General features: G+C 43.1%; 1 protein-coding gene across 1 annotated transcript in view; it reads right to left on the bottom strand.

Annotated features, from left to right (window-relative positions):
- Positions 1 to 7,822: 7,822 nt before the first annotated feature.
- Positions 7,823 to 20,314, bottom strand: part of AK9 (adenylate kinase 9) — a 125,328-nt gene continuing 112,836 nt past the window's right edge. The window contains exons 35-39 of the mRNA XM_089664724.1: positions 18,172 to 18,341; positions 16,114 to 16,212; positions 15,641 to 15,743; positions 9,722 to 9,836; positions 7,823 to 8,163 (exon numbers count right to left, since the gene is read on the bottom strand). Coding sequence (XP_089520850.1) covers positions 7,961 to 8,163; positions 9,722 to 9,836; positions 15,641 to 15,743; positions 16,114 to 16,212; positions 18,172 to 18,341 — 690 coding nt within the window. The 3' untranslated portion in view covers positions 7,823 to 7,960. The remainder of the gene's footprint in view (positions 8,164 to 9,721; positions 9,837 to 15,640; positions 15,744 to 16,113; positions 16,213 to 18,171; positions 18,342 to 20,314) is intronic.

Genomic DNA, 20,314 nt, shown 5'->3' with positions numbered 1-20,314 from the left:
CCGCCTCCTCATGCTGCTGCCAGGTCCACAGTGTCTCATGCCATGTGCCACTTTCAGGTCTCCTCACACTGCTGGTGTGTTCCATTTTTTGTCATAGGGTGCTGGCAGATTACGGGCCTCCTATAGCTGCTGCCAGGCCCCTAATCTGCCATGGGCCCCTATACCGCCTCCTCATGCTGCTGCCAAGTCCAGAGTCTCTCATGGGTCCCTGTACGGCCTCCCATTGCTGCTGTCTCCATCGCCACACTCTGCCATGTGCCACTTTCAGGTCTCCTCACACTGCTGGTGTGTTCCATTTTTTGACATAGGGTGCTGGCAGATTACGGGCCTCCTATAGCTTCTGCCAGGCCCCCAATCTGCCATGGGCCCCTATACCGCCTCCTCATGCTGCTGCCAAGTCCAGAGTCTCTCATGGGTCCCTGTACGGCCTCCCATTGCTGCTGTCTCCATCGCCACACTCTGCCATGTGCCACTTTCAGGTCTCCTCACACTGCTGGTGTGTTCCATTTTTTGTCATAGGGTGCTGGCAGATTACGGGCCTCCTATAGCTGCTGCCAGGCCCCTAATCTGCCATGGGCCCCTATACCGCCTCCTCATGCTGCCTCCAGGTCCAGAGTCTTTCATGGGTCCCTGTACGGCCTCCCATTGCTGCTGTCTCCATCGCCACACTCTGCCATGTGCCACTTTCAGATCTCCTCACACTGCTGGTGTGTTACATTTTTTGTCATAGGGTGCTGGCAGATTACGGGCCTCCCATTGCTGCTGCCAGGCCCGTAATCTGCCATGGGCCCCCGTACCGACTCCTCATGCTGTGACGTTGCAACAAGGTGGAATTCAACCCTACATATGTTAGACCGCCTTTACGAACTGCGAAAGACCATCACAGATTTCCTGATGTTACAAGCGGATAAAGGTACTCCCTGTGTAACTTAGATGTCAGCCATTGGCAGCTCATGCGTGACACCTGCGCTTGCTCAGGCCCTTTGAGGAGGCCACGCTATTCGTGAGTCGGCAGGACTATGGGATGAACGACGTCATTCCTCTGTTGCACGTCCTGGAACAAATGCTGTTAACAATGGCTGGTCAGGGTGCGGTAGACGTGGCGCACAGATCTCAACGCCACATGACCCCTGTGGGGGCAGGACAGGAAGAAGAGGAGGAGGTAGAGGAGGACATTGGTGCTCAGGAATTATTGAGTGAAATGGGTGGTTTTTCCACTCAGCGGACAGGAGTGGAGGAGCAGGAGCATCTGGTAGAGGAGGAGGAGGAGGAGACAGAGGACCCAGACGCACCGTGGCAGTATGCTGTGGAGATGGAGGCAGGGAGTCCCTCGCATTCCTTGGCACAAATGGCCCATAGTATGCTCGCTTGCTTGCGTAGCGACAGCCGAATAATAACCATCAGACAGAGGGATGACTTTTGGCTGTCCACCTTGTTGGACCCTCGCTACCGTTCAAAAATGGTGGCCTTTTTCACACCTGCTGAGAGGGAGGCCAAAATAACGTACTATAAAAACCACCTATGTAGTCAGCTGGTCTCTGCCTTTCTGCGCCAACGTCCATCCTCAGACACTGTGGGCCCTGTGCGCTCGCGTTCTGCTGCCATGGCAGCAGGGGAGGGGTGGGGTGGTAGGAGCAGTGGCAGCTCCACCAGCAGCGGCTGCCTCAGTCTGCAGTCGATGATGAGTAGCTTTCTTCACCAGCGCAGTGAGGAAACTACTAACCAGCCGCAGCAGCAGCAGCATCAGGTGGACCTGGAGCAGGACCTCAAACAACAGGCTTAGGCCTACTTGGACAGCACCCTGCCAACCGAGGTAGACAATCCCCTTGACTACTGGGCAACGAAACTTGACCTTTGGCCCCAACTAGCTGAATTTGCCCTTGAAAGGCTGTCATGCCCGGCCAGTAGCGTGGCATCGGAGCGCGTGTTTAGTGCGGCAGGAGGTATTGTAACTCCGCGGAGGACACGACTGTCCACCCAAAGTGTGGAGAGACTCACGTTTGTGAAAATGAATCAGGCGTGGATTAGTCTGGATTTCAAACCACCAGTTCCTGACACAACTGACTAAATCCGCCATGAATCATGCCCCAAACATGTGCCACTTTCAGGTCTCCTCACACTGCTGGTGTGTTCCATTTTTTGTCATAGGGTGCTGGCAGATTACGGGCCTCCCATAGCTGCTGCCAGGCCCCTAATCTGCCATGGGCCCCTATACCGCCTCCTCATGCTGCTGCCAAGTCCAGAGTCTCTCATGGGTCCCTGTATGGCCTCCCATTGCTGCTGTCTCCATCGCCACACTCTGCCATGTGCCACTTTCAGGTCTCCTCACACTGCTGGTGTGTTCCATTTTTTGTCATAGGGTGCTGGCAGATTACGGGCCTCCCATAGCTGCTGCCAGGCCCCTAATCTGCCATGGGCCCCTATACCGCCTCCTCATGCTGCTGCCAGGTCCAGAGTCTCTCATGGGTCCCTGTACGGCCTCCCATTGCTGCTGTCTCCATCGCCACACTCTGCCATGTGCCACTTTCAGGTCTCCTCACACTGCTGGTGTGTTCCATTTTTTGTCATAGGGTGCTGGCAGATTACGGGCCTCCCATAGCTGCTGCCAGGCCCCTAATCTGCCATGGGCCCCCGTACCGACTCCTCATGCTGCTGCCAGGCCCGTAATCTGTCATGGGCCCCTGTTGTCGCTTGTTGGCATATTCCGCTCGTTCAGATGCTCCTTCTCCTGCTACTCCTCTTCACGGATTCCGTCAGCAGTCTTTCTTGGAATCCGTTTCCAAGAGACAACAGTTTGCGAGCACGCACCCGACGGTGCAGAAGCTGAACGTCCTCCTGTCCAAGTTGCTGCTGCCAGGCTCGTAATCTGTCATGCGCCCCTGTACCGCCTCCTCATGCTGCTGCCAGGTCCAGAGTGTGTCATGGGCCCCCGTACCGATTCCTCATGCTGCTGCCAGGCCCGTAATCTGTCATGGGCCCCTGTACCACCTCCTCATGCTGCTGCCAGGTCCAGAGTGTGTCATGGGTCCCTGTACGGCCTCCCATTGCTGCTGTCTCCATCGCCACACTCTGCCATGTGCCACTTTCAGGTCTCCTCACACTGCTGGTGGTTTCCATTTTTGTCATAGGGTGCTGTATGGCCTCCCATTGCTGCTGCCTCCACCGCCACACTGTGGCTCCACACTCTGGTTTTGGCCCCGTGACTGCCCAAATGAGTGAAGTGTGCGGTGATTCTAAGATCGACGGCACTCATCTGCATGTCATACTGACTGTCAGTATTATTTCTCTTCCCCAGCAGACTCCAAGGGCATTTAAATTAAAGGTACAGTGTTCTGCACTAATATAAAGGCTCTCTGAAGCCTAGAAACACCCTTTTATAAGTTAAATTCGCAGCGAATATATTCGACTCGAATCGGAATTTTTCCACGAATTCGCCGAATCAGTCGAATCGAATTTTTGAATACTTCGCTCATCTCTAATCTCAGCAGTTCTCCCACAAAAACTGGGGGATTCTTACCTTCTGTGCCTTCCGGGAGCCCCACGATCTGCAGGTTATTTTGTCTTCTCTGCGTCTTCTGCCCTATACTCCAGGCCTCTAATCTTTGTTTGAAGGGAGTGGAGGGAGGCTGGATGTTCCCCCACCGCATCCTCCATATGTCCAACCCACTGTTCAGCAGTGGTGAGCCAGGAAATGATCTTATCAAGGCCCTGGCGGAGCAACCCAACATCCAACTGAACCGTCTCGATCTTAGAATTCAGTGCCACTTGGGAGGTGGAAATTGCTGCCATCACCTCAGGAATGCCCGGCGGTGGAGTCAGACATAATGCAAGGAGTACACAGTCTTATGGCCAAAATTAAGGAACAATAGGTCACAAGGATGCAAGCAATGTCCCTTCAAGATTAAAATGCCCAATAGCGAGCTCTACTGCTGGTCCCTTCTAAGCAGAGGGGTAGTGTACAGGTGAAAAAGGATTATTGATCCATTGACCCTTGGAAAGGTACTAGGCTGTCAGTACTCACTAATATCTTGGCAGATAAGGCTGAAAAACAGAGTCTTGCAGAGAGGTTGTGTGTGACATGCAGCATGGAGTCTACAGTAAGAGAGACTTTATAGAGCCTGCCTACTTCCTGTGAAGTACCCAGCTTAATGAAAGATGCCAAAGAAGAAGCCAAAAGAGGGGCCCTGGAGTAAGGCACTATAATGTTGGGGGAAAATGGCTAAGGAGTGCCAGTGTAACTTAAAAGACCCAGTGCAACAGTACAGAAATGAAAACACTTACAGTAAGAATTTAATTTATTTTATAAAATATGGTTTGTTGAAGTTGATGAAAATGTACAGTATGTACTTGGATAGGAAAGTGGTTACATGAACGGGTACAGATGATAAAGTGGCCAGGTATAAATTTGTAAGTTGTGTACCAATGCTGTTTAATTTATTTACTATTGGTCTAGAGATGGTTTCCAGTCTTCCCAAAGGGTCCATTTACTGTTCTTCAGACTTTAGGGAGGCCGGACTTTGCCCACTGGGAGCAGAAAATGTCCAGTGTCAGTGAATGTAACCAATGCCCCATCATTGGTATTACTGGGAAGAATAGTGCCCCATTGTTGGTGTCAGTGGGAGGAATAGTGCCCCATCATTAGTATTAGTGAAAGGAACAGTACCCTATCATTGCTAATAGTCGAATAGTGCCCCATTATTGATATCAATGGGAAGAATAAGGCCCCGTCACTGGTGTCTGTGGGAAGAAGAATCCAAATTGCTGGTGTCAGTTTGAGGAATAGAGCTTTGTGTCAGTGGGAGCAGTGCCCCATCGGTATGAATGGAAGGAAGAATGCCCCATTGTTGTCAGTGGGAGAAAGACTGCTTCATCTTTGGTATCGGTGGGAGGAATAGTGACTTGTATAAGTGGAAGAAATACTGCCCCAAAGGCCAGATAATGGCAAGCAAAGGGCCACATTGGCCCTTGGGCTGTGGTATGGAGACCACTGAAACTATTTTTGAAACTCTTTCCAGCAGAAAGTGGTGTGGTGCTAGCTGGGAGTGTTGACAACTTCATAAAATGTTTAAATTTCTTCCTAAGAAAGCAGACTATACAGGGCTATGGGAATTATTAAAGAACACACACACTCCCTGGATGGACCTGAGTCTTTATTCAACCTTATAAATGATGTAACTAAGAAAACACTTCCCAGGGACAAAACATTGCCATTATGTAAACAGCCACAAGCGATCAGTGACAGCCAGTAAGATTGATGTCCAGTCTTACACTGGGACGAGATAAATCTGATTTGGTGAATCTCCACATGTAGGGGTCCACCATACGAGCAGCAAGATCACAAACAGTGTAGACCAGTGAACCCATTATGGCTGCTGCCGTAACTGTCATTCACTCGGAAGTGGCAGGGCAGTTGCAGTGAAATACCAAATTTGGTGGTTCTTGAAGACTAACTGTGCCCTTTGAAATTTGCATAATGTCCAAACCCACTAAATAAGGTGGCTATACCCACATTTTGAATAATAGACTTCTTTATCCTCTAATGAACACTGGAAGAAGGAAGCATTTAGTATCCAATGTAGTGAAATGTTTTGTAAATCATATTGGTCCTTTTGTACATTGGTTTTCATTTATATGTATAGATATAGGATTTTTGGAAAAAGCATTGGAGTGAAAAGAAAAAACTTATATAGAAAGGAGCGTATGGATGCAAAGACTATAAACATTGGTTTCAGCTGGATTAAGTGTTTTCTCTGATATCCATAGTGTATTGTAATGCCATGCTTTTAGGATACAGCATCACTGTATATTTATTGTGTATATATATATATTCATTTTTTATAAAATTGATTTTACTTTTTTTTCTGTGCTACAATATGCTAGTAATACATTGGTTTTATGTATTGGTCATGTGACTAAGGGTTGCGTGAACTGTGTTATATCTTAGCCCTGACAAAGGGTTGTTACACATGAATCCAGTCAAAAAAGGTCAGCGGTGCCACCTGTTGCCTATGCATGTGCTGTTTCCAATAAAACCTTTAGGGGTTAATTTACTAGTGAAAAATCTGGTGCAGCTCTGCATAGAAACCAACTAGCTTCCAGGTTTTCTTGTCAAAGCTTAATTGAACAAGCTGAAGTTAGTAGCTGATTGGCTACCATGCACATCTGCACCAGATTTTGAACTCTTCAGTTTTACGGCTTGTTCATACTTGGCTGTTTTACCAACACTTGCCAAACGCCCCTATAGCGTTTGGCAAGCGTTGGTCCGGAGTTTGCGGAGCGTTTTTTAACGCTTGGCAAACGCTCCGAAAACGCCGCATGCGTGGTTTAGCGGCGGTTGCTAGGCATTTGCCGAGCGTTAAAAACACCTGAGAAACGCCTATAATGAAGTTTGAATGGTGTTACCACTCCGCAACCGCACCGCAAACGCCGGCCGGGCGTTTGCGGAGCGGCACCATAGACTAGAACAGGAGGCTTCAACGCCTCCTGACTCGACCAGAGGCGTCCGTTTTGCCGCGACGCAAACGCTCCCGTTAAAACAGCACCATGTGCTGCAATGTGCAGAATTGACAGAGGCATTTGGAAAGCTGTAAAAACGCTTCCCAAACGCCTCTCTGCTACCTGCACACAACGCTAGTGTGAATGTAGCCTTAGTAAATCAACCCCACTGAATCAAGCAATTTTTTGACTCCATGATATTTGAGTGTTTGTGGTTCAAGTTGTAGGTGGTGGTTTCCTCTTGTTTTTCTGGCTAATCATTGATCAGACCCTGCAATACTTTGGGGCACTCATTTTGCTTATAACACACAGAGATGTGTGTTTGTGATTTGCTTTCAGGCACCGGTACACAAACACATTCTTTAGTCTTAGTCAAACCGGTGCTCAAACATTTTTCTGGGAGGTATTTTCTGAACTTTCTGGTTCATGTGTCAGTACTCAATTACATAGTCCTGAATGTATCTGGGTAGCCTTAGGTGCAGTAGAAGATTGTATTGGTTGCTGATATAGTCTAGCATTCTACCCTGACAGTATGCTTTTTCAATGTATTTGTACTGTGCACAATTTTGACATTTGTAAACGTACTTTTCCCTTTATTTTAGTACGTTCACTCTGGATGTAATTTGTACCTTCTTTGTCAGCATTTCCATAAAAGCTATTTGTAAGTTGAACTGAGCTTACAGTTGCATCCTGGAGTGAACTTGGCTTGATGGCCTATACTGCCCACAGAAGTTCCAGCAGGCAGTGGGGTTTAGCACTGGAAGAATGGGCTTTATTTTGACTTGGGCAGACAACTATGCACAAAATGAATGAAAAGGAGTAGACAGACTCATAGTTACATAGTTAGTCTGGCTGAAAAAAGATAAAAGTCCATCCAGTTCAACCATATAAAGAAAAAAAGTTATAATCCTACACTCACAGTTGATTCAGAGGAAAGCAAAAAAACCAGCAAAGACTCATTCATCTCTGTAGGATGGCCACACTGTGCAGGGCTGTTGGAGTTCACCATAAGTATGGCCATCCTCGAAATCGAATAGGGCCATAGTGAGCATATACAGTGTGACGAGGAGACTGCTGTAGGTTTTCTTTGAGAAGGCTGTGCTTTACTGAGCTGCACAGTGAACATTACTAGATTGGGGCTGAAGGTAAGTATGTTACAGGATGGGCTTGACTCAGGTGAGTAGGGGGAATTCACCAAAGGACTACTTCAGCAAATGTGTCTGTTATGGCCAGCAAGGTTCATCTGTTACTCATCAACATGATGCCCCATGTCCCTTGGTTTATACATTTGTGTGTGCAGTATAGTTTGAGGAATCAAGAATACAAATTACGAAACATTAATTTATTTAAAAGTGAACAGAGACTTTTACAATTGTATTAATATGCCACACTATTCATCAGAGATTTATTTAACATATTTTAAATATACATGTATTATGTTTCCATACACTGGAAAAATCACTTGTTAAATACATGTTGGATCCACATTTTTCAGTGAAAGAAAAGACTGCATTTTGAAGTCAAAATCAACAGGTCTTCTCTGAGGTTCTTTATATTTGCGAGTCATCTTGTCTCCCAGATAAGTAATCAGATCACAACACTCCACAAATTTTTCCATCTTCTTCTTGTATTTCTTCCGTATATAATCTGAATTACTTGAATTGTATGCTACAAACACAAAGACTCTGTTGGTGTTTACATTTGGTGAAGACAAAACCATGTTTAACAAATCAACTTTTTGGTTGCCAGGGGCAACACAAACTGGTCTTTTTAAAAAGTTGATATGTGAGACTCCCAATAAGACTGCGATTGATTATCCAACAGCGAAGAATGAGCGAATTTCAATTTACTCTAGTCACAACGTTAGGCCACAATTTCTGATTAGCTGCTTGGGCTACTGTTGTATTGCTGGAAATTCTCGTGTGCAAAATAACTGCATCCTATTAGGGCAGGGGTGTTAAACTGGTGGCCCTCCAGCTGTTGCTAAACTACAAGTTCCATGAGGCATTGCAAGGCTGACAGTTACAAACATGGCTCCCAAAGGCAGAGGCATGATAGTTCCGCAACAGCTGGAAGGCCGCCAGTTTGACACCCCTGTATTAGAGGGTATCACTATATATATGGTATGCCTACTGAAAATGGGAACGTAGAATTGTTGCCTATCTTTAACCACTTCAATACCGGGCACTTATACCCCCTTCCTGCCCAGGCCAATTTTCACCTTTCAGTGCTGTCGCACTATGAATGACAATTGCATGGTCATGCAACACTGTACCTATATGAAATTTGTATCAATTTTTTCACACAAATAGAGCTTTCTTTTGGTGGTATTTAATCACCACTGAGTTTTTTATTTTTTGCTAAATAAAACAAAAAACACCTTAAACTTTTGAAAAAAAACACACTTTTTTTCGTTTCTGTTCTAAAATGTTGCAAATAAATAACATTTCTAAATACATTTAGGTGAAAATGTATTCTGCTACATTTCTTTGGTGAAAATAATAATAATAATTGAATAATTTAAGTTGTATTTTGTTTTCAAATATTTCTATTATTTTTTTTTATTTTTTATTTAATTTTTTTCTTTTTTTGACTATTTTATTTTTCAGCACACTGTGACCAAAGCAATACAATTTTACCATAGTAACACTGAACTACTCTGGGCAAGTGATCAGGATTTTTTTTTTTAACACATTATGATTGCTAATACCAATGTATTTCATTGATATTTGCAATCATTGTTACTGAATAAAACTGATTCATTCTTTTGTTATGATTAGCTATGATTGGGTAAAGCTGATCACATAATACAGATGGGCTGTGATTGTCCCCGTCTGTATCATGTGATTGCCTTGACCAGTCACAGCTAACAACACAATTGTATACAATGAATGGCATTTATATTTTAAATGAATGGCATGACATGAAGCCATCCATTGTATACAATCGACATGTGATCTGCTTTGATTGGTCACAGCGGTCACATGACACTGGCAACACTGGACTCTACCTATATTGATATGCTGGGGCAGCCACAGATAGTCAGTTAGGGAGGGACTTACTGTTCTGTTTAAGCTGTTATGCTGAGTTTAATCAGTAAAGCTTTTGAACCGTTGTTCTGCCTGGTGTGAAGTTATTCGAAAGGGGTGTATGAAAGTAACTGGCACACTACAAAGCCCTATCAAATGTAAAATAAAAATAATCCACCCTCTCAGATTTTACTTACCTTTTAGGTGATAAGCGATATACAACAGAGCAGATCGTTTCACACTTAGAAATGGATACTTAGGCTTTAAACAGCCTACATCATTTAAAGCCTTTATTAAAGCAGTGGCTACTCCCTAGGAAAAAAATAAGAATTACATCAGAATAAAAAATGTTTTTTTTTTATATTCCTTCTGTGAAAAGACACCACACATAGCACATTCAAGTCAATGAGAAAGTGTCAGCAAAAGCAAAGAAAACTGGATGTATCTATACTTAATGTGGGAGATTGAGTTGAGACCCATCCATTGAAATGAATGTGGAATGCAGCAAACACAGGGCCCAGATGTCTTGAAGAAAAATCTGCGCAGGCCTACAGGTATTTTTCCATGGAGAAAACATTGTGGGGGAGTAGGGTAAAAAAAAACGAAAACTTCAGTAAAAGTAAAGTTGTAGTGATATTTGGTAAAACCAGTAAATAGTTACAGTGGGGATCGAAAGTTTGGGCACCCCAGCTAAAAATTTTTATTAATGTGCATAAAGAAGCCAAGGAAAGATGGAAAAATCTCCAAAAGGCATCAAATTACAGATTAGACATTCTTATAATATGTCAACAAAAGTTAGATTTTATTTCCATCATTTACACTTTCAAAATAACAGAAAACAAAAAAATGGCGTCTGCAAAAGTTTGGGCACCCTGCAGAGTTAATATCTTGTACTGCCCCCTTTGGCAAGTATCACAGCTTGTAAACGCTTTTTGTAGCCAGCCAAGAGTCTTTCAATTCTTGTTTGAGGTATCTTTGCCCATTCTTCCTTACAAAAGTCTTCCAGTTCTTTGAGATTTCTGGGCTGTCTGTCACGCACTGCTCTTTTAAGGTCTATCCATAGATTTTCAATTATGTTGAGGTCAGGAGATTGTGAAGGCCATGGCAAAACCTTCAGTTTACGCCTCTTGATGTAATCCCCCGTGGATTTCGAGGTGTGTTTAGGATCATTATCCATTTGTAGAAGCCATCCTCTCTTTAACTTCAGCTTTTTCACAGATGGCATCAAGTTACAATCCAAAATTTGCTGACATTTTATTGAATCCATTTTTCCTTCTACTCGTGAGATGTTCCCTGTGCCACTGGCTGCAACACAACCCCAAAGCATGATTGATCCAACCCCATGCTTAACAGTTGGACAGAGGTTCTTTTCATTAAATTATGTGCCCCTTCTTCTCCAAACGTACCTTTGCTCATTCTGGCCAAAAAGTTCAATTTTAACCTCATGGGTCCACAGAACTTGTTTCCAAAATGCATCAGGCTTGTCTATATGTTCATTTGCAAAGTTCAAACTATGATTTTTGTGGTGAGGACGTAGAAGAGGTTTTCTTCTGATGACTCTTCCATGAAGACCATATTTGTACAAGTATCTCTTTATAGTGGAATAGTGTACCACAACTCCAGTGTCTGCCAGATCTTTCTGGAGGGATCGTGCAGTCAAACGTGGGTTTTGAATTGTTTTTCTCACAATCCTGCGAGCTGTTCTGTCTGATATTTTTCTTGGTCTTCCAGATCTTGCTTTAACTTCCACTGTTCCTGATGACTGCCATTTCTTAATTACATTCCGAACAGAGGATATTGACATCTGAAAACGCTTTGCTATCTTCTTGTAGCCTTCTCCAGCTTTGTGAGCGTCAACTATTTTCAGTTTCAGTTTTCTAGACAACTGCTTAGAAGAACCCATGGTGCTGATTGTTGGGGCAAGGTCAGATGAGTCTGGGCATTTAAAACCTTTGAGATTGACATCACCTGGTCTTCCCAGACGATGATTGAGAACAATCCATGACACTGGCAGGTCTCAGCTTGGCAAAGGGGGCAGTGCATGCTGTAAATTCTGCAGGGGGCCCAAACTTTTGCAGACGCCATTTTTTTGTTTTCTGTTATTTTGAAAGTGTAAATGATGGAAATAAAATCTAACGTTTGTTGACATATTATAAGAATGTCTAATCTGTAATTTGATGCCTTTTGGAGATTTTTCCATCTTTCTTTGGCTTCTTTATGCAGATTAATACAAATTTTTAGCTGGGGTGCCCAAACTTTCGATCCCCACTTTATAGGCCTTGATGGCACCAGTTATGTTATTACCCATACACTAAATGGATTTTTTAATTTCTGTGCACTATGTGTATATTGCACCACAGAGGAAGACAAATTGATTAATTTTTTGCTCTCTGGTTGGTAACCAGGTTACCTCCTTGGCTGGTAACCACTAAATAAAATAAAATCAAATAAACCTAATGTGCTTCAGTTTATTTTTATAGTAAAAGCAACACTAGCACATTTTATTATTGAACAAGTACAAAAAATTGCAGAACACAGAAAACCTCCTGCTCTACCACTAAACCCCCAAAAAAATGAATCTATCCCCAAAACCAGGAATGGCTGCTAGCACCAAACTATATACCAGATAGTGAAAACCAGCACAACAAAGGTGGTGCTGCTCTAATCCTAAATAAAGTGAAGGCAAACTATATAGCACTAATCAACAAAACAGTATGAAATGAAAAAATGAAGCAGGATATGTCCACAGATCTGTGGTCATGAATAAAATAACAACATAAACGGTCCAAGTAAATGCACACTAACTCAAAAATAGTGAACAAACAACATGGTTATGTTATTTTTATGATCATGTTTTTGCTGCTATGTTCTCACTTCTATATGTTTTCAATATTTACTTGTGTATTTTCTCATATGTTTTAGATCTGTTCACCAATTTTACTGGGGTAGTGCAGCACCTGTTTCCTTTGTGTGTTCACTATTTTTGAGTTAGGGTGCGTTTACTTGGATCGTTTATGTTATTATTTTATTCATGACCACAGATCTGTGGACATATCCTGCTTCATTTTTTCATTTCATACTGTTTTGTTGATTAGTGATATATAGTTTGTCTTCACTTTATTGAGGATTAGCGCAGCACCACCTTTGTTGTGCTACAAAAAATTGCAACTGTAAGCTATCATGATATGATAACAGTTAAAGTGTGTGTACCTTTTTTAAAAATGTTGGATAAATTAGGGAAAAATTAAACGCCCTACCCATTGGGGATATTTCTCTTCCTTTCCCATGGATGCAAGATGAAGAGGACATCTCTAGGAAGTGAAGGGAATTCACTTAGTTGTCACCAGAACACATGTCCCCACTGAAAAATTTGCTCTCACCTCCTGTTCTGGTGAAAACTGTAAAAAGCATGGATTTCTCATTACTGTCCCATTTCTGGCTCAGTGACACTGATTGCCAGGATAAACAGAGAGGGGAATTCCACCTATTTGGGACAGGCAACAGAAAGATCATGACAGGGTCCTAACCCATCCAAATTTAAATAGAAATAAAATGTTTTGACTATACATAATTTTTAAAGTTTAAGTTAATGATCCAGCTCTATCCTAGTGGATTTTGATTCTTCATTGGTGCCTTTGGGGCACTTTTTTGAGGCTAGGGGCACCTTTATTATCATAAGTATGGCCCTGTTAGGCCTTGATATGTTCTGTTTCTTACCTTGCACATGCTATATAACGGGTGCTCTTATTATTGTGATGTTTGACCTGCTCATAGGGAGCGCTTTATAGGAATAAGAATTGCTACTGATGACTACGTAATGTGCCCTTCTCTGCTTATAGGAGATGTTCACCTATATGTTCCTTCTTATTTTTGTTACCACAACATTTTTGGAGCATTTACTTTGTAATGTTTGAAACATTTTAATAAACAGATTGAGATTTAAAGTTGAGGTTCAGCTTTAGAAAAAGCACACTATGCTGTACCACTTGGGTTTAGCAACATAATGTGCTAAATCTACCTACCAGCCAGAGCTCCCTTTCTGTTTAAACAATGAAGTCCACGACCACATTTAGAAGTGCCTTAAAGTTCCCTACAGCCAGCAATGCTGTGTCCCAAGTTATTGTAGGGCAGGGGCGGACTGACCATTTGGAAACTCGGGCACTGCCCGAGGGCCCGGGGTCAATAGGGGGCCCCATGAGATGCCCCTGGTACCTTTTTTATAGGCTTTTTTGAGTTTGGGCAAGGACACAGGGGCCCCATGATCCCCTATTGCCTGGGGGCCCCATGAGTTGTCAGTCCGCCCCTGTTGTAGGGACAGAGTAGTCGATGGGACCAGTGCCCTCAAGTCCTCCCTCATGGGAGGGAGTGTCGTCCAGTTGTTTTGGGCTACGCATGGGCAGTGTGTCCTTTCTCCTGTTGCAGCTGCTAAACTCATCATAGGCGACAGAAAAGAATACATGCAGAGCATCTACATCCTGAAAGAACAGGACAGAACTCCCTCCCATGGCACTAGAGCAGCAATGGGCAAACTACGGCCCGCGGGCCGTATACGGCCCGGCGGACCTTTTAATCCGGCCCGCGGAGCGTGATACTGTCAGGATGGCTGTCAGGATGTGTGTAGGCGGGGCAGCGTGATGAACGCGAGGGGAGCTAGGCTCCTCTCACAGTCCGCCCTGAAGACCGGTGTACCATGAAAATCTGTCTCCTATGAGGATTTGTCCCCCTCGACGTATCTGCGCATGTGCCGGAGATCGCCGATCGGCTGCTAATGCCTGAAACTGGCACATGCGCAGATACGTCGAGGGGGACAGATCCTCATAGGAGACAGATTTTCATGCTACACCGGAACGGCGAGGGAACACGGCGAGAGGAACGCGCGGAGCAAAGGTAAGTGAATTGACACAGGGGGGACTTGGGGACTTAATATGGGGGATGAATTAATATGGGGAATGAATTACTATATGGGGGATGAATTACTATATGGGGGATGAATTACTATACGGGGGATGAATTACTATGGGGGATGAATTACTATATGGGGGATGAATTACTATATGGGGGATGAATTACTATTGGGGGTGAATTACTATATGGGGGATGAATTACTATGGGGGATTAATTACTATATGGGGGATGAATTACTATGGGGGATGAATTACTATATGGGGGATTAATTACTATATGGGGGATGAATTACTATGGGGGATGAATTACTATATGGGGGATGAATTACTATATGGGGGATGAATTACTATGGGGGATGAATTACTATATGGGGGATGAATTACTATGGGGGATTAATTACTATGGGGGATGAATTACTATATGGGGGATGAATTACTATATGGGGGATGAATTACTATGAGGGATGAATTACTATATGGGGGATGAATTACTATGTGGGGGATGAATTACTATGGGGGATGAATTACTATATGGGGGATGAATTACTATATGGGGGATGAATTACTATGGGGGATGAATTACTATGGGGGATGAATTACTATGGGGGATGAATTACTATATGGGGGATGAATTACTATGGGGGATGAATTACTATATGGGGGATTAATTACTATGCTTACTATGGGGGAATATTACTATACTTACTATGGATGACACATACACATCATTCATCTACTCTTGGTCCGGCCCCCGGGTCCAATATATGAACCCATTGCGGCCCTCAAGTCAAAAAGTTTGCCCACCCCTGCACTAGAGGGTGCTGGTCCCAACAGCTGCTTCTTTTCATAAAAAACTCAAGATGGAGCTATAGCTGGCTGCAGAGGATTTTAAAAGATGCCTTCTAAATGCGGTTGTAAACTTCATTTTTTTTTTAACAGAGAGGGATCCCTGGCTTGTAGGTCAGTTTAGCACACTATGCTGCTATACCTATATGGGACAACATAGTGTACTTTTTGTGTAAAGCTGAACTTACACTTTAAAGCTGAACTTACACTTTAAACTCATACTGATGTATGATTAACCAACAGTAAATAGCAAGTTTTTGTTTGCAAACAATGTTCATGATTAATTCAGAATTAAAAAAACCAGAGTACAGATCTCAGTACTACACATTGTTATACTACATTAAAAATCATGTCTTAGATTGTTACCTGTTCTAGATATCCAGTTAAAGGAAGAGACGTTAGCACAATTGGCTCCATCTTTGGTGGCAGTTTAGATGGAAGTTTGTGGTCCCAATACTGTTCTGGAAATCTAGAAACAAAACAACAAGGATTATGTTTGGTGATTGCTAATCTCTTTATCGCACTGTTTAACTTTATAGCTTAGTTTTGTAACTGCCTCAGCTGCTAGAAGCAAGTGGTGAATAACTTCAAGGGTAGGATAAGCCAGCTTGGAACTTTTTAAACCTCTGGGCATTCTTTCAATGCTAACATGCTAATGGCCATTATATAAGCCACTTTGGAAGGTCAGTGGGAAAAACTACTCTTCATGTACCAAACCCCATAGGAATTACCACCAATAGTGCAATAAATCTATCATGGACAAATTACAGTGAAAATGGATGATCATGTTGTACACGTGTACAGTATAACAGTGACCTGAAGCATAAATTATACAATACCTCATGAATTTTTGCAGCTTTTCTTCACATTCAAAAATGTAGATTTTATCTCTATATTCTGCAGCATATTCAATATTTCCAGGAACAAGAGCTTCATACCTTGTAAAAAATAGAAACCTAAATGAAAGTGCACATGTACTTATATATGAACACTGAACACCTAGCTTCCTACTTGTACTGTACAAGCTGTTGGTCAAAACTGCCAAACCAGCTGATATGTAATTACTGGGAAAGGGGTATCAACAGGCACATTGTCATCCTAACCTACTGAAATTGCAGGTAGAGAACAAACGTTATGTTATATCTACAGCTTCATTCACATGGCCAGTTAGGTACATTCTCCGGATTCCAACGGAATATTCTTGTGAGTGGAATGACCTGGGCATACAAAAAACAGCAGCCGCTCAACCTATACAGTCTAATGAGAGGCTGATAACTGCCACCATTGGTCACATGTAGCCGCACATCAAGCGGTTACCTGTGGATGTCTTTTAACTTTTATTTGGCCTGGTGGGCCCACAGCTCAAAATTTCACCCACAGCTTTAGGGCTCATTCACACCATTTGCGCTGGGATAGGTTTGTCAACACATCTTCAATGCATGGACATGAAAAAGAAACTGATTCCCAACAAGTACAGTTCACACTAGCAAATTAGGGGTGATTTAGTAAAACTGGAGAGTTCAAAATCTGGTGCGGCTCTGTCTAGAAATCTATCAGCTTCCAAGTTTTTTTCATCAAAGCTTCACTGAACAAGCTGAAGTTAGAAACTGAGTGGCTACTATGCACAGCTGCAGCAGATTCTGAGTGCACCAGTTTTAGTAAATCTCCCCCATTGCATTGCTTTTCTTTGCGCCTGCATTAACCCCAAGCTTTGTGGTGTAAATAGGCCCTATTTACCATATTAGATATGTGAGAGATCTATTGCTGCATTTAAGTGCTACAAAATTCACAGAAGGCTAGTAAGGTAAAAACAACAGAGCTTAAAATATGCCACTGTCACACACGTTGAGTGTATTTTTTTTAGCTTTTAAAAGCACCTTTATGTACACCTGCGTATCCAGGCACATATATATATTTACAGGGGTATTAGAAGAGAAGCATTTACAGGCAAAACAAACCCCACCAAAGGCATGTTCAGGAGAGGAGCTGAAGGGCAGAAAAAAGTGGAATGCACCAAAACGTGTTCAAGCACACATAAACTCTAGAAGCGTCCAGCATTTGAGCTTTAAATAAAAAAACATTCTGGCCAATAGAATGCTTAAACTTTTAAATGCTAGACACACCTAACTCTTGTGCAATATGCTTTTTTCTGCAGCTTTTTTCTGCCAAGAGTTCTGGTGTTCAGAGGAGCTTAAACAGATGCCCTGTGTACAAAAGCCTAAGGGCCCTTTCATACTAGAATGCAGTGTGAGAAAGCTGCATTCCCCTGTGACTTCCCACGCTGCATTTGTTTTGACCTTGCAATCTGCTGTAGGTGTCAGTGCAAAGCAGAGGCAGACTGACAACTCATGGGACCCCTGGGCAAAGAGGATCATGGGGCCCCTGTGTCCTTGCCCAAACTCAAAAAAGCCTATGAAAAAGGTACCAGGGGCATCTCATGGGGCCCCCTACTGACCCGAGTTTCCAAATGGTCAGTCCGCCTCTGGTGCAAACTTAATGACACCCCAAACGCAGTGCGTTTGCCCGCACCGGATCACATGGTACAAAAGTACTGTGCAATCCAGTTGCCATGCGTTTCTTATAGTAATGCACATGCACTTCTTTTGGTGCGGTGTGGTGTGATTTCAGCTCATTCAAAATTAATGGGATTGAAATCGCACTGCACAGAACTGCATATGAATCACACAGCATTCCTGTGCAATTTACATGCAGTTCCTAGTGTGAAAAGGGTCCTTAGAAGGTCAGAAGCTTTGGGTATTATGCACTTGCAAATGAAAAATAATTTTGTGATAATGTTAAATGCTATCGATTACAAACTATCAATCCCGAGTGATACATACAATTATTATTCATTGTATCATTAAATTATAGATGGAATATAGTATTTGTGTGCCAACCTTTTCTTCCCATCAACATAGGTAACTGGACAGTAGCCCTTCATCTCTGCATTTTTTGGGAATGTAGCCTTCACATCTGCCACTGTTAGCTTCTTTGGTAATATATCAGGAGGTGGAAGTGGATGTGGTGCTAGTGGTGGAACATATAATTCTGGCTCTTGTAAAAATGCCTGTTAGAAAACAGAAGCTATTAGTCATTTTGTTACCACATAAGCACTTTTATTTTTAATATTAAATCACACATTGCAAAAAGTCATCCAGTGATTAGATGACCATTACATTGCTTCAAAAGATACTGAGTTAAAATGAACCGGAACTGAAAAAGCAAAAAATTGCTTTGTTATAGAGAACATCCAGAATGTTAATTGTACCTAAGCAGTATCTTTTGTCAAAAATTCCTCCAGAAAAACAGTAGTGCACTTCTTTATTATTATACAGGATTTATAAAGCGCCAACAGTTTGCGCAGCACTTTACAAAATGAAGGTAGATATAGCAGTTACAATACAATTTGGTACAAGAGGAAACAGAGGGCCCTGCTCATCAGAGCTTACAATCTAGGAGTGAAGGGTTGAGTGATACAAAAGGTAATAGCTGTGGGGGGATGAGCTGATGGAGGGAATGAATGGCAGTTTACTAGTTAGAAGCAGGATAGGCTTCTTTAAAGAGAACAGTTTTCAGGGATTGTCTAAAGGTAGATAGATTAGGAGATAGTCAGACAGATTGGGGTAGGGAGTTAAATAGGATGGAAGAAACTTAACTTCTTAATATGTTAAGCTGGCCATACACAAGTCTGTTCCTTTCATTCAACATGCTGGCTGAATAAAAGAAAATTACTCCACTGGTTGTGGATGGGAAATTCTCCAGCTCAGTGTTTCTCAACCTTTTTTCAGTCAAGGCACCCTTTAAAATTATGGACAGTCCCGAGGTAACCTTTAAAATTATGGACAGTCCCGAGGTACCCTTTAAAATTATGGACAGTCCCAAGGTACCCTTTAAAATTATGGACAGTCCCGAGGTACCCTTTAAAATTATGGGCAGTCCTGAGGCACCCTTTACAATTATGGACAGTCTTAAGGCACCCCGTTCTAAAATGTGAAAAGCTATTCTAATAATTTTATATAACGCAGCAACATCTACACATGTAGGACACCCAACATTAGAGGTGATTTATTCTTCCAAAGCAAATATACTTTTGCACACTGGTACTGAGTAGTATTCCAGGGTTTCTCTTCTCCCTCAGTTTTTCTCCATCACTAAGTTAATGTGACCCCAGCACTGATGGAGAGGGGCAGGCAGGGGAGGGTCAAACTAGGAGGCTGTGCATGCAGCTGACATCCTTCTTCTCAACTGATGATGTCACTGGTTGTCAGGCCGCTGGCGGCTAGAAGGTCATAATGGTGTACAATGAAAACCTGTGACTTTGTGTAAGTCACAAGTTTTGGGAAACTTTTAGACATTTTGCCAAAGCACCCCTGAAGAAACCTCAAGGCACCCCAGGGTGCCTTGGCACCCTGGTTGAGAAAGACTGCTCCAGCTGACCTATTGTATTCTGACAGCAGGGAGATTTCCCAGCTGTCAGAATACACTCATCATCACCACCAGCTATAGCCAGCGGCACTGATTGTAAGACAGTTTTACCACCAGTATGCTCATACATGGATCTGAAGATTTGGCCAGTCCCTGCTCAACCAGCTGGATTTTGATTCATGTATGGCCAGCTTTAGGGTGCATAGGCACACCTGTGTCTACAGCAGTATAGCTGTATATCTGCAATACAAGCTCTCAGGCACGTCTGCCTTTGACTGCCGACCTCAGGAGATTTGGAGTGAGATTTGGTGATGTCATTATTGTGCTGCTCTGTGTTCTTGCTGGAGGCTGACATGGGGCCACTTCCACATAAAGACACTGTAAAACAAGGCATGGTTAGTCAGTACTGGGGAAAGGCTAGCTTCAGGGAGACCCCAGGTAATACTGGTGACCAGCTTTTTGTCCTCTTTTGTCTTTATGGGCACAGCTTCAAGATGTCAGGCCCTTCTTAACCTCCCTGGCGGTATGATTGTTTCAGATTTTTGGTGCTGAAAGCGGTACCATTATTTTGCATGGAAATTTGCCGTTTTATATTGTAGGCCTGTAATTCTTAGG

Source organism: Staurois parvus, unplaced genomic scaffold (genome assembly GCF_062004578.1).
Source record: "Staurois parvus isolate SC_StPar_1 unplaced genomic scaffold, SC_StPar_1.0 ptg000048l, whole genome shotgun sequence".
In the NCBI taxonomy this organism is placed as follows: domain Eukaryota; kingdom Metazoa; phylum Chordata; class Amphibia; order Anura; family Ranidae; genus Staurois; species Staurois parvus.
Note: the sequence above shows the minus strand (reverse complement) of the source record. Positions and strands in the feature narration are given on the sequence as shown.